This window comes from Monodelphis domestica, chromosome 4, assembly GCF_027887165.1.
Source record: "Monodelphis domestica isolate mMonDom1 chromosome 4, mMonDom1.pri, whole genome shotgun sequence".
Classification (NCBI taxonomy): domain Eukaryota; kingdom Metazoa; phylum Chordata; class Mammalia; order Didelphimorphia; family Didelphidae; genus Monodelphis; species Monodelphis domestica.
The window spans coordinates 264,570,150-264,585,731 of record NC_077230.1 but is presented as its reverse complement, the minus strand read 5'-3'; the positions used below and the strand labels follow the sequence as shown (position 1 = coordinate 264,585,731).

The 15,582-nt window shown below is 39.0% G+C and overlaps 1 protein-coding gene across 11 annotated transcripts in view; it reads left to right on the top strand.

Annotated features, from left to right (window-relative positions):
• Positions 1 to 6,922, top strand: part of AMOTL1 (angiomotin like 1) — a 275,805-nt gene extending 268,883 nt beyond the window's left edge. For all 11 annotated transcript variants that reach the window (XM_056794476.1, XM_016433903.2, XM_056794483.1 and 8 more), the window contains one exon: positions 836 to 6,922. In XM_056794476.1, coding sequence (XP_056650454.1) covers positions 836 to 942 — 107 coding nt within the window. In that variant the 3' untranslated portion in view covers positions 943 to 6,922. The remainder of the gene's footprint in view (positions 1 to 835) is intronic.
• Positions 6,923 to 15,582: the final 8,660 nt, after the last annotated feature.

Genomic DNA, 15,582 nt, shown 5'->3' with positions numbered 1-15,582 from the left:
CATTGTCAAAGCCAAAAGAAGGCTGTAATGGATGTAAAGGATGATTTTTATTTAGACCTTCTGAGTAGAGGTGAGGAGAGGCCAGTTTTTCATAGTTCTTATTTGAGGGGAAAAAATTGAGCTCTTACATTCATTGAAACTATCTTAATGGTCTGTTATTCTGGTTCTAAACAGTAGAATCCCCCACCTTTGAGGGAGTTATTTAAACTTAAGAGACATCCTTACAGAAATCTGGCTCAAGGTATGTGCTATGATAGGGAAGGGAAGGAGATAAGTTAAAGAGAAAGAGCAACAGGAATTGTGAAAGGAACGAGTTATTCTTGTGTCCAACTTGTAAATTTGAGGACATGTTTAGAAAGAGTGTTGAAAATGCTACATTTCCTTCTTCCCTTCTTCCCTAAGCATTCTTGATGGTATTGAAAAGTTTGGTTTTAAAGAAGGGCTTTTTAAAGCAGGATTTTCTTTTGATGGATTATCATATTTGTATGAACAGTTGGCCTGATTCTAATTGCCCAAGACCTTCCCATTCTCATTAGGGATGCTCTGTTTTCACCCAATTCTTTTCACCTTCTTTCTTGTCCCGATATATATAAAAATGAGCCTCTTCTTTCCTCTCTTAACTAATCTGGCAAACTAATCATTGCCATAAGGATAGTGTGTGGCAGTTTGCTTTTCAGTAAAGGTCTTCATGAGACCATAGAATCACAGCTAGAGAATTGGGAGAATTTCAGATACAGCAGCAGGCTAATGGAAGAAATGTTATCATATACATATAAATATATGTGTGTTTGTGTATATATGTATATAAAGTGTATTTTTCCCTTTCTTTTGACAGAGACCTCTCCCAGTCAGGGGAAACCTCCTGAAAACAAAGGCCGAGTCAGCAGTTTGCTTCATAAACCTGAATTTCCAGATGGAGAGATGATGGAAGTTCTCATCTAGGAGCTAGTTCTCAATCTAGGAGCTATCCTCCACACCAGGGAACTTCCCATGAAATTTTGATGCCCAGTTAAAGTGTTTTGGGGCAAATATAGAGGGATGGGAAAGAGGGGGAGGGAGGATGGTTAGTGAATGGCAACAAGAACAATTCAGAGGGATAGAGATTTCAGACTGAAAAACATTTATTTTAAAAGGCAGTTGGAAACAGGAGACTTACATGACTGAAGATGAATGAAAGTGTTTCTGTATCATTGCAAAGAGAGGAAAGGCGGAATATAAGTGTGCATTTGGAAAGGAATTTAAAAGAAAATAGAAAGTAACCGTTTTCATTGTATAGAAAAGGTATCTCTTGGTGAGGATCTGTATAGAATCATTCTCTAGTTAAGAATGGTTAGGTTCCCAAATTGCTTATCCTTTGAAAGCCATGTGTTCTTTTTTTTATATATGTTCTTTATAGTAAAAAAAATAACCAGCACTAGAACTCATCCTGGTTATGCATAACATCCCTGAACCAACATCAGGGCTTCCTGAGAAAGGTTATGAGTATGTCAGTGTCAGTATGAGTAAGTACAATTAGATGTCATCAGGGAGGTGGGGCATTGGAAAGGAATAGAAGCCCCATAGAAATCCTTTACCTGAACCAAATTTTCAGATTTGGACAACCTCTTCTTTCTCTCCCATCCCAGATTCAGCAGGGACTCCTGAGAGGCTCAGGCTCCTTCGACTGCCAATGTTCTCCCCACCTTCTTTAAGTCCATCCTTGCTTCTTCTTAGAACCAGGATTTCTAAGAATATCATCTCCAATGTTCTCATTATTCTTTCTGTTCTTAGTAAGGAACTATTAGCCTTATAAAGCTATATTCTAGTTGTCCTGCTTCTCCCTCAGCCTAATCCCCAGACCTCTAGCTCATGTACATGATAATTCATTCTGACTGTGAAACTCTTGTTAAGCGTTGATGAAGTAAGATACACCTTTGATGGTATAATTTTTCATTAAGAGCACAGAACTAGCTTTCTTCTGGTCCACATGGCCTCTTCCAGAAGAAGTTAAATTGTTCTTACCTAACCCGTTATTCAAATTTCTCTAGTTAAGAGAGTGGCGAAAGGGAATCTTCCACAACTGGACTTTAATAAACTTGGTGATGGTTTGCAAAGGGTTACCCAGCTTCTCAGAGCCACCTTATTCAAGATTTCTTGTACTTGTGGGCCCAGGAGCACCTTCCCATACGTATACACTCCCATATATATTCTGTGTGTGTGTTACACACATACACACACATCCTCACTAGCACATATAGTAGGGAGGTTTTCATTTTCATTCTTCTCATCAGCTTTTCCTAGATAAGGAGGCAGGGAGAACATTGAATGTAAAAATATGATACGTTGGATAGTTATTGTTCCTCTTGCACTTTGGAGTGGAAAGGGTCAAAGCATATTTCTTCATTATCAATTTGTCTTCCTTTGCAAGTTTAGAAGAGTTCCATGTCATGAGGGGCTGAGTCATGAAAAAGATTCCAAATCAGTCAGTAAAGAAGTATTTATTAAGCACCACGGAGGCATCTGCATTCTAACCATCCATGACCACTAACTTGACCATGGATAAGTCATTTTCTCTTCTTGGGCCTTAGTTTCCCTTTCTGCAAAATGAAGATGTAGACCTGAAGTTTTTCTCTGCTCCCAGATATTATAATTCTATCTCATCCATTCTACTTTTTTTTCTAGTTTTTCCTTCCCATGGTCACCCAGAAAAAAATGTGAAATCTTCATATGTGGTCTCACCTAATTGACAGCTGGAGATAAAATACCTTTGGAATTCTTCCCACTTGTTTTTTAAGGCAAGTCTTTGGAATTTAGCTCATGTATGGGTCTTAGTTTTCCCAAACATGAGCTTACAACCTGATTAGATGAAAGTAATGAAGGAATTTTCAGCTGAGCAGGAAGGAGAAAACCACTGACTTTTGGCCCAGAATGGACTTTTGCTCTTTTTATGTGTTACAACCTGCTCTCTGTTAATGTAACAAAGGACCACAAAAGTCAGGTTAGAAGTTAGGAGATGTTTATTTCAATTAATGGGCCTTCCTCTTCCTTCTTTCATCTGGAACACCCAGAGCTTTAGGATAGATATAGATTAGAGGCAAGTAAGGCACAAAATGGATTGAATGTGCCCATCCTCAGCTCTGATCCATTTGACTAGCACTGCTAACTGGCTTAAGCTGATGGCAACTACCTCTGAATAATATTATCAGCTCTTATTCTCTAGTACCAATCAGCATTTAATGAGCATATGATCCCCCCAGAGGCTAGAGATGAAGCTCTGTATTGTCACACTGTAGTAACACAAAGTTGGGTGAAAGCCCAGAACTGAAGCCCTTGAATTCTACAGCTAGCCACCACAGGTGAGAAATGTCCATTCATATCAGTCCATTGATACCACTAATAAAGTTACATAGATACCAGATATAAGAAACAGTGCTAACAAAAGAAAATACTCTCTGAAATTAGTCTTTCATTGACCAGGACAAAGGTCAACATGAACTTGTTGAGCAGATTTAGAATGTTACAATAGAAGATCACAAGGAATGCTAGTGGGATGGAGAATTGATGATATGTTAAAGTGTAAAAAGAAATGCCAAGAGATGAATAAATTCCTTAAATACATGCTGAAATATTACTACTAAAATTATAGTGAATGGATTAACCAAGATGAAATCATGGCAAATTAGTTTGCATCTATTGGCCTCAGTTTCTTCATTTGTAAAATTAGGAGATTGGACTAGATAATATCTTCCAAATCATCCCAAAAAAAAGCCTTAATCCATCCTATAGTCAGTGTATACAAAGGATGTTCTTAGGGGCTATACCAAATGTTGTACACTGGTAGAGAGTCTTCTGACACTTGATTTTTCAGCTGTCAAAAAAAAAGAGCAAAAGACCCCCAACCCAACCAAATAGAGAAGAGATCTTTATTTCTTAACCTGTCAAGGATTTCTTCTTTGAATTTGTCTTCAGTTCTTGCTTTCTTAAACTCCTCAGATGTTAGTTCATCTACACAGTAGAAAGCGCCAAGTTTAGACTATCTTGAATGTACTTCCACAGTAGGACATCATTCATTTCCTTCATTTGAAAAGCACCAACTTCCCTGCTGATGAGGCTTCCTTTCCCCTCAGAAATAAGGCTGTTAGAATTCTGAAGTAAGCAGTTGCCCTTTGAAGTCTATCATTGTTCTTGAACTCCATCAGAAAGGTGTAATTTGAATCCGTAAACTAGTTGTTCAATGAATTCTGTTTTTAACATAAAGAAGGTCTTGTGGATGATCATGAAGGGGAGCCTCCCTCCTGAATTGCAGGCACCAGGGAATGAAACATCCTGGAGGTTAGCCCCATCCAATGCCCTTGAGTGATTCCTAGTAAGATTCAGTTGCCTCCATTGGAGCATCTGTATTCCCTCTGTCCAATCTCACCCCTGTTTATCATCAGGACTGAGGGACATGTATCTATGGTGGTCAGAACATAAGCCATTAAGTTCAAGTCTTCTTGGATTCTTGTTGCCATGAAGACAGCAAAGGGAGAAGAGTGAGAGCCAGCTGGTTATCTTTGGGATGCCCGATAAACACCCACCAGGCACCTAAAGATTCTTACTACAGCCCAATGATATCTATAAGGGAGGGAACGATGAAGAGGCAGCTAATGGAACAATGGCCAACAGGGTCAGAGATGCTACCGTTACCCAGTAGAAAACTGTGCCAAGCCAAGAGATATGTTTTCTAACTTGCAGTCTTGTAAAATCTGTATGTTTATTTTTTTTTTGTCTGTACCTGAAAAACATATTTGTGTCAGTGTTCTCTTTATGGTTTTGAAGTTCTTCTAAGCAAAGAAGTGATATGTCTATAGCACTAGAAATCCCATGGACGCTTTTTTGTTTCTAAATAGTGTGATAAATATCTTCCTTCTTGTCAGTTCACCTCCTGTCCTCAATCCCAAGGTGACTCAGAATATGTTTTGTAAACTTTTGTTTTCTTCCTTCATGAAGAAATCTAAATGATTCAAAGTGTATGTGTTTAGTGTGTGGATTGTATAAAGTGTTTGTATCTGCAAAAGTGTGGACTTCTTGGGAAATGGATTATTTGGTAAGTTACCAAGAAATGGTCAGTAGGGAGATGACAGTGGTTAGCATTTTGGTAAGTGGATTTCTTCAAAGAAAATGGCAAAAATGCTCCTTTAAAAGTTCTTTCTTTTTATAGTAGTTGTGTCCTTTTCTCTTCTATATATTTAATGGTGTATATATACATGTATATATGTAAGTGCATATATACAAGGAGTGACTATAAAGTGATGTGACTAAAAATTCTATTTTTAGCAAATACACTAGACCTTATACATTCAAATGAGTGATGGATCTTTCAAAGTCATCAGCTTGGGGCACCATACATTTCTTCCTTAATACCACCATTACTCAAAACATGTCTGGAGCACATCTTGCCTGCAATGTGCTTTTGAATGTCCTCACTTCTAGCAAATCTTGCCTTTTTAAAGGTGAATTTGAATTGATTTTTGGTGCCAAATAGCTTGAATAAAGTGAATAATCCAGTTGGGTAAGACCAATTTTTGTGAAAAATCAAAGCCAACTCTTTTATCTAGGAATCACGGAATTACTGAGTTGGAAGACTCTAGAGATCATCTAGTCTGACCTTTATTTAAACAAAAATGATCTCTAGAAACCTGGTGAAATGGTCATCCACTTCTCACTCAAAGGCTTCCAGTGATGGGGATCTTTTTACTACCCACCAAAGCTAATACCACTTTTTGATAGCTTGGTGTGTGCCCTAGACAGTTCTTAGGATCAGTTGTGATCTCTGTCAATGTGATGAATCCCCACACTAGGAATTGTGCCTGCTGATGAAATGCTCTTCATTTTCATAAAAATGCTAAAAAAAGTCTTATGTCTGCCTTGGGAAACTCTTATCCACCCTTTCAAAGAAACCAAATGAAATGTGGCCCCAAAATTAGTTCTGATAGCAGTGCTCAAAAAGGAGTTCTAAAAGTTTTGAGTAATAGTACATCATCCAAGTTGGACAGAGGGATAGCATTCATTTGGATGTATATGTTCTAGTATATTTGTTTGTTTTTTAATAAAAGGTTCCATCTTTTTCCTAATGCCATGCATGTGTTTATATGTATATGCACATTCTGCGAGTATATGTGTATGTTCATTAGTACGTACATACAGTAGGTATTGAGCAAAACTGTTCTACGAAAATGCATGTTGTTTTATAATACCATTGAAGTATGCTTTTGCTGTGGGATTTTGCTACTTCGTAGAATAAAAAATACTCTTACATATAAATGAATATATTTGCAGCATTTTCTTCTACTATCAGTGCAGCAAGTTTTGCTCTCCAGCAGTGTGTTTACAAATGGTTTTGTCCTGAAATGTGTCCACCTCGTAAACAACTATTTATTACAGAATGGAATGTAGGCAAATGTAAACCCCACCTACTATTTGCAGATTTAGAGAAATACTCTTGGAAGTTCTCAGCATTTTCAATTGAATTGAGGTGCTTTTCCCTTTCAGAAAGAGCAGTGGTTCATTCCCCATAGTTGGATGAGAGAGCAGATCTAGAGAAAGTATTGTTTGTTGGATGCTTCTCCCCACCTCCAGCAAGGGTTCTGCACAGCACCGCTATTGTTATTCCTGCCTGCTCCGTGTGTATGTGTCTTGGTGCTTTGTGAATTTGTGCTGTATTCATTCCAGGTGACATCAATAACTGGTTGTAAAATATTGGCATCTGATTATTGCTGGTCTGTATAGAATGGGGTGTACAGTGTTGTACAGCCAGATGGGGATGTGTACATAGGGGGAAGTCCAAGAGCGTGATGTGTCCCCCGCAGCAAATATTGATATTGTTGGTCAGCCAAAGATTTTCCTATTCTTTGCTGCTTAAACTTGTGCCTTAATATTGTATATAATAAATGGATTAAATGTCTTTTGTTCTGTGTCTTTTTTTTCTCCCCCAAAGATGAGAGGGACTTGGTATTTACACATTCAGGTTGCGTTTCTCTTTGGGGGGACTGCTGCTCTTTTTTCCAGCAAAGGGGAAGTACTGGTCTTGTGTTGTGAACCTCATTGTTTTCAAGAACTCCCAGTGAGGAAATTCCCTCTGCCAACATTGGTCCCTTCCTGCTCAGCAATATATATTGTCTTAGAGACCTGGTAGGGCACTACGAGGTTAATTTTCTTGCCCAAGGACAAGCAGCCTGTGTACGTCAGAATCAAGACTCAAACCCAAGCCTTTCTGACTTCAAGAATGGTGCTCTACTACACCATTCTGCCTGTGACCTTGGACTTCTACACTCATAAATGTTTCATTCCTTCCTCTGTTCACCTCCCTGGCTTTTAACACTCGGGCAACCATTACCACAGGATATGGAGTCCTGAAAAGGAGGTGAATTACTCAGAGTTTGGGGGCTTCAGGTCTCCTTCCAGACTACTTAGGACAAAGAAAATGCCCTGAGACTGCTAGTACAAGGAGCATTGTTTCCATTTTCATTGCATGGGGAAATCTTTAAATGGCTCCTGTATGCAAAGCCTGGTGAGGGTCATTTGTTAATTGGACACCATCCCAGCGAATTAACAACAGATCAAGTCCTGGAAAATGTAGGGAGAAAAATGCTCCCTTGGCTTCTGGGGAAAGACTATTTGAGCAGACAGGTTTTGCTTTCTCTTTTACTTACTAAAGGCTCAGGACAGAGAAATGAGCACAGAATTAAGAACTATCACAAAATGTACTTCGAGATCACCTAGTCTAGCCTCCTTATTTATTCAGATAAAGGGAAACTGAGGCTCAGAGAGTAGTGACTTATTCAAGATCACAATAGTTGACCAAACCAGGACTTGAAACCCAGATTTTCTGATTTTGTGGCAGCTAGTTGCCTTGGTGGGCTCCAACTCGGGTCTTTAAATTTCAAACAGATACTTTACCTTAGATTCATCTTCATGAGTTCAAATTTGGATTCAGACACTTACTATCTGTGTGAATCTGAGCAAGTCACTTAACCCTGTTTGCCTCAATTTTCTCTCTTGCAAAATGAGCCGGAGAAGGAAGTGATAAACCATTCCAGCATCAGCCAAGAAAATCCCAAATGGGGGCACAAAAAAGTTGGACACACAAATGAAATGACTGAACAAGTGCTCCTTCTTTGGTTGCTCTCCATGGTCTCAGGGGCTTCTTCCAACTCTAGAATTCTGTGATTCTCACTCAATGCAGAGGTTCTCCTGTTGCCTCCTTGTGTTGCCAATGCTATCAGCAGAGCTAGCTCCTCTGGAGCTCCAAGAGTCCTCCAAGCCTGGTAGCTGTTAAGATCGCCAATGCCTTCTCAAGCCCATTGATTGAGAGTTCAGGAAATTTGCTCTAATTTAGAGCCTGAACAATTGCTAATTTTTATTAGGGCTATAACCAGCTCATGGTATTTCCTAGCCCTAGGCCTAATGACTGCAGTCAGTGTAAAGTACATGAATGAACTCCTCAGTTAGGGGCCCCATATTAAAACAAAGCTGAAAGGATAAGTAATTGGGAAGGCTGGTGACTTGTTACTGAAGAGTACTAGAGTTGATTTCACTATTATTTCCAGAAAAAAAAAATATTGTTACTATGACTCTCTTCTTCCAGGAGGATCTAGAACAGCAGGCAAGAATGTTATTGAATTTTGTCTTTTTCTCTTCCACCTTCTCTTCACCACCCCTGATTACTCACTTCTCCCAAACAGAGAAACTGTAAATGCAGGAAATTTCATTTGAATATTTCAAAGAACTCTGAAGAAAATCAGAAATTTCCTAAGTAAAATATTGTGGTCCTTGTGATTAGTTAGTATATCCAAATTGCAAGATCTGGGTCATAGAATCTAGAAAGAGAAATCAGAAGGCAAAGGATTTCTTCCCCCAAAACAAGGATTTTAGGGGAGGTGGGGCACAAAAAATCTTTGTATCCCCCTTACCCCTGCCCTTCAGCATCAGGCATCTCTTTCTATAAGGAGGCTCTTAATAATTAGTTGTTGAACAACCTTGTTTCTAGGGAGTAGGAATAAAAAAAAAAGAAGAAGGGACCAAAAAGCTTTCTCAGATGGTTCTGGCCCGAGGATTTCATCCAAGATACTTTGGAGCCATGAAAGGAGCCACTGAGGCCTCCAAGGGTTATACATCTGAATCCTGTCTCTGAATCTCATCATTTTGTCATTTCTGCCATAACTGAACCTCCCTGTCTCTGAGGACTCCTAGCCAACATGACCTCTTTATTGTCACCTCCCAACCTTCAAAACCAATAGCAATTAAGAGATGACCCAGTTCCACCAAATGCAGATCTCAGAGCTTAGGCCTTTATTCCATAGGAATTTTAAAAAATGAAACCCAAAATATTAACAACAAAAACTGTGGGTCAACTAGAGGTGGGGAGACATGCTCCCTATGCACCAGAGGCTCAGTCATGGCATAAGGTCTATTGGAAGCTCTGTTTAGTTCTGAATATCAGGCTTCAAAGCAAGAGACAGACTGATTCATAGAAAATGCAGAATACCTGGCATTAGGAGGCCTGTGTCCTTCCATTCTTCCAAGAAATGATCATAATGCTTGCAGTACCTAAGTCATAGACATAATGATGGATATGGGTTTGGGAGATGGTAAGGCTTTGTACTAGCGAGAATAAAACAAAGCCTTGACTTTGGGGCTTTAATCTGGGTAGCACAAAATCTCCCTATACAAACTATTCTGTAATATCTGTTTTATGGGCAGTGCCCAGTAACAAAAATGCCATTAACTGTATAGCACACTTCTAAGGAGGTCAAGTGTCTCATACGTGGCCTCTAGGAATTAGCTAGGAGAAATAAGCATTTCAATGTTACATGATCTTCCCAGGATCAGACTGGAAGAGCTGGAAAATGGAACAAAGAGCTCCAAGTGTCCATCCAATAGCCGGGAGACTATGAAACTTAGGTTAATGCTGGTTCTACATCTTGCGTTCTCAGAGCCCTGCAGCACCTGTGCCTTGAGATCATAAATACTTATAGATATCAATAATTAGCAAGTGGTGTGAAGCCAAGATCACCTGGGGAATCAGGACTTAAAACCAACAGGCTGGAGCATGGTAGGGCCTCCAAACCAAGACGTTTACGAAAAATTTAGCCTTTACTTGGATCTTTCTCCAGCACAGAGCCCTAACCAGTACTTTTTGCAACTTGGACAACAGCCACACACCATTCCCAGAGTGATCGCATTAAGGGATCATAAGGCTGGAAAGACAGGAGTAGGGGAGGAACCAAAGCCCTGTGGAAAAAGCATGTTTTCTATTTTAACTAATTATCTTTGCTAACTAGGTGCTAATTGACTTTATTGTTTCTAGTCTGCTGAGTGATTGTAAATATATTCAGAACCCTCTAAATTTGTTGCTCTGTGACAAAGCCCTAGCTATTCTCCCCTAGTTATTTATAACTCTGATCCAGCAAAGAGGGCAAGGCCCAGAACTGCGATGTCATTGGAGAAAATGTATTAGAATTTTCTTCTCCTAGAAGACCTTTGATCTTAAGACAAGGCTAGGTCTTGGATGGTCATGGTGATGGATGGGGCTAGATTTGGAATCTCTTCTCCGAGCAAAAGAGTTATTAGATGCTGACTACAATTGTTGATATGCTCTTGTAATGTGTCAACTTGTACTGAAATATTGTGCTAAAGTACCTAAAACAGCATAACTTTAAGTTGAAAGTCAGTGTACCTGTGACTGGATAGAGGAGTCTGGAATCTCAAGGATTTCCAGAGATCAAGGAATGTACTAACATACATACTCAACAGCCACAATCATTCATGCACATGCAAACATACACACACACACACACATTATGATATTGTAAATTACTAGTGTTAATAACTTTTTCATATGTACACATACACATGTGTGTAATTTTGTATTTACTTATCTACATATTATTTTCATCAAATGGAATGTGATCAACTTGAAAACAATTTTCTCTTTTTTATATTGGCATATACTCAAAATGTCAGTTGAACGGGTAAAAAAAAGAATAACTGAATTATTGAAAGAACAAACAGATGGGTAAAGGTTCTTTACAGATTTTAAGAGCTCCCACTGAATATCCTCATCAGAGTGGGCAATGAGGAGCCAGGAGCCAAGGGTCTTGACTTCTTCTGTTCCAGCTTGGCCATTGGGTACTTTGTACATTGGGACATTAGATGAACCATGTTTATTATTTATGCAGCATAAATAACAAGCGTTTTTGTAAACATTCCTTCTCCTTAGGGAAAAGTTCTTCTAAATCCCGTAGCCCATTGATAGAAGAGTTTTTCTTCATTAGTGGAGATCAATGGAGTGGAGTGGGAGAGCTCTAATCTTATAGTCTTCTACAAGCTTCTTTGAGAAGCTGAATCTCCTTGGGTTCTGCAGCCACTTCCAGCATTTTTGGCTTCCAACTTCAACAGAGAAGATGGCCAGCCCCACATCAGATTGTTGAAGAAAAAGACCCTAGGAAAGCACAAGAGGAGTTGGCAGTCTCCATCATGTTCCTATCTCCATCTTGCTACAGAGGAACTTCCCCTTGGGTGAATCTAGGACTCTCTTTTCTGATTGAGCAGAGTCACCTTGATCCCAATGGACTTCCTTACTCTGTATTGTTTGGTATATATTCCCATATATATATATATACATATATATATATATACACATTCTTTAAATTCCTTTTTGCTATTTAATTGGATAAATTGGTCTCTTTCATCATTACTATGATTATTTATTGTGGGACTTGGTTTGGGTGGGAAAAGAATCAAGGCTTGAATATAGAACTTCAGATCCTTTTCTCCCTCCAATAATGAAATAGCAATAAGAATTTAGTTTGAACCTGATGAGCTTCCCTAGACTAACAATATTTAAGGTAGCAGATAGATATAATTTTATTCTAGTACTTCCTCTCTCTGAAGAGAACAGAGCAGCTACCTCTGGACCCAACTTCTTGCTTCCCTTCCTGGCAGGAATCTGAGTCTCCCTTGAAGAAGAAGAAAGGTAAAGAAGAGGCTAGACATGTCTCTTCTGCCTTCCTTTGAGTCACACAACAACAGTCCCACTTTGCAAGCAGAGAACAGACATGTAACACTTGGACCTCATCACCAAGGACTTCTAAACTTTTCTCATATACTCGGCTCTTGAATAAGCTGCTATGGATATAAAACTAAAATGAGTTCTCTCTGAAAGAGATCAATTTTAAAAAGCATTTATTAAACATCAAAGAACTCTCCAGAAAGAGGTAGCAAGATCGTGGTGGGAAAAGGGCTGGATTTGGACCAGAAGGCTTGCATTAAAATCTTTACTCTGCTGTTTACTACCTATGTGATCTTGGATAAGTCACCAGCTCTGTTTGTCTCAGTTTACCTATCTGTAAAATGAGGATAATAGTGTCAAACACCCAGGATGTTGTGAGGATCAAAAGAGATAATTATAAAGCTCTTAACATAATGCCCAGCATATAGTAGCAAGTGCATTTAAATTTTTTGTTATAATTATTATATACTATATGATGTATAATTATTATATGTATAATATTAAATCTAGTATATGTTTACATAATATAACTATGTGATCATTTATTATTATAATTATTAATATTAATCTTAGTGTTTAACCTCTCTGGTCTCACTTCCCTTCTTTGGGAAATGAAAAATTTGGACTGTATGACATCTAAATCTCTAAATCTCTATGATCTCTCAATTTAAATGTATACATATAAATCAATGAATGACTAGAATACAGTATTTGTTAAGTAATTACTATTTACAAAGCTCCAACTAAGCATTGAGGATATAAATAGAAAAAAAGACAGTCTCTACTCTCAAGGAGCTGTCATTCTAATGGGGGAGACAACATGTATGGAAGGTTTCAGCTGCAAGTCAGATGGAAAGGTCCCATGGTCCTTAGGGTGCATGTCTCTTTTTTACTGTCATTTCCACTGATAAAGTCCTATTGGTTTCTGATGCTGAACCATTTGACACTTAGCTGGAAGCATGGCTATTCCAAACATCTTCTGGTGAAGGCTACTAGGCGGGCTCCGTTGGGAGCCTGAGGGGAGATGCTAGTCAAAGTGGTTGTGGTTCAATCCGCCTTCCTCTTTGAGCCATTCCAACTCCACACTTTCATTTGTCAATAGTTATTTTTGTTTTGTTTAATTTTACTTTAATACTTGCACAGACCTGCGACTTCATTAGTGTGTGGTTATTACTTCTACAATTGCCGCTTATAACTTCTCTGTACCTTCTTCATATCCTATGAAATTCTTCTTCCTATTTCCTCATAAGTCCTAAATGCACTCCAGGCCTTTCTATTTGAGGGCAGCAATGATTACGCTTTGGATGTGATCGTTCAAACATTTTAATTTAAAAACCCTTTGATACAAAATGAAGTGAGCAGAACTGGGAAAACAATGAACATGATTACAACAAAGTACGTCAAAATAACAACCAAACCACTTATAAAAGCCATGAAACTAAGAGTGACCACGCTTGTTCTTTAAAAAGAACTGTTAAAAGATACTTCTCTGTTTCTTAGCAGAGGTGAAGGACAGTCAGTGTGGAACTTGGTCAGGGGTATGTTGGTAAATATTCAATAACTAATCAGAAATATTAGCATTTTCTCCTTACTTCCTCAAGTCTAGACAGTCAATAAAACAATAAACCAAGAGCTGGTTTGTACCATTTGTTGATTTCAGAGGTATAAATGCTCACACTGCAAATCTCACACACAATTGGACTTCCAGTCTCATCACAAGAATGAGGATTAGACATTCCTCTCTGATCTCCTCAACGTCTCAGACTTCTCCAAAATAGAAACTAGGCATCAAAGAGAAACTTCAGCTGTCTCCATATTTAGGGCTCCAGGAATCTAAAAGCAAGTTAAATAAATTAAGAAATGATTTTATAAACCAACTGAAAAATGTACTGAGCTTACTCAGGATCTCTCCTCTATCCCAGGGTGTCCATAGTAAGGCTTTACTAACAGACCCACAGAATGGCAACAAAATCCAACCCCACAACCCTGTCTAGTCAGTGTACCTCTAAACTACCAAAGTTTATCAGTTGGCCCCAGCACCATACTGGGCAGTGTTCTGTTCTGCAAAGTATTTCTGCAACAGAGGGAAAGGGGAAGGACCCATATCTGTATGAAAAATAGAGCTCAACATCCCATTCTATCGCCTGCCCAACTGTTCAGAAAACCAAACACACTCACAAAAAATCAGTCTGTAGCAGAACCTTGCCCAAGTGGATCGTGTTTTTTTGTGGGACTTCCTTACAAAATGGGGTGATGAATTAAAAAGGAGGGGAATAGATGTTAGACAGGAGTATAGGATGTGCTCTGGTCAAATCAAGAAATAACAATTAAAGGCGATAACCCTCTGTCTCAGGAAGAGAAGAGCCTGTAGGGGATTGGATGAAGAGTTGGGAGAAGGGCTGAAAGAGGCAAAGAAAGGAATAATAGCTTTGTTTCAGTAGGGAGAGGGGGCTCCACTGATGAAGGCTCCTCTGAGAGAAGAGAGATGTTCAGTGAAGGAAGAGGTGAACTTAAGCTGGGTTTGATCTAAGGACGTTGGGACAGGTCAGAACTGTGGCTCCACTTCTGCTCTCTGCCTCAGGTTTTGCAGAGGCCTGTGCAGTGTCCTGTCCTGGTTACCTCACTCCCTCTATTCCTCAGTTCTCTGACCCAAGCACCAGTAGTTCAGAGCCAGTTTTTCTTGGCAAAACAAGTTTAGGGCTTCACAGCCCCTGGCAAAGTTTTGCTCCTGAAGAGTTAATGCCAATCCAGCTATTGAGCCCTAACTTGGAACCAGGATCTCCATGGCACTGTGAAAGGGGATGGGACACCAAGGTGGAAGGGTGGGTTTTGATACGTCTATGTTGTATCTTTGTGTCTGATAGCATATAGCCTTGCTGCCAATAAATAGGAAGTTGAGGAGAGGTGCTGTCTTGCCAGAGTCAGTGAACACCAGTTCCTGATTTTCTTTTTTAACTCTCTCTCAGATTTCGGGTATCCCAGACCTTGGAGACAGATGAACTTGCTTTATCTTTGGCATAGGATTTCTGTTTTGGAGAGGTTGTGGAAACTGGAGGAAATATCTAGTCTACCATCTTGCTGCTCATGTGCCCTGGTGTAAATTGATTTTAAAAGGAATGTCTTGATGACAGACTTTGGATTATTCATTCCCAGGCTTCAGTGTTTTATCTTTTCATTGGAGGGTTCCATAAAGCAATGAAAAAGGTTCCCCTACTAGACTGATTGACTGTGAAAGACTTAGGCACCCTATGATCCAGAACAATTCTGAGGGACTTCTTATCATAAAGAATACTCTCCACCTCCAGAGAAAGAACTGCTGGAGTTGGAATATAGATGAAATCACAGAATTTTTCACTTTACTTTATTCAGATTTTTATTTGGGGGTTCTGTTTTGTATAAATTTGAATATCTTGCAAAAATAAACAATATAAAAAATAAAGTTAAAGGAAAAGATGCTCCAACAATAGCAGCTGATATCTGTGTGGCTGTCAGATATAATGAATAATGAACAAGTATAATGAATGCAAACAAAAAGAGCCGGTTATTTAGAG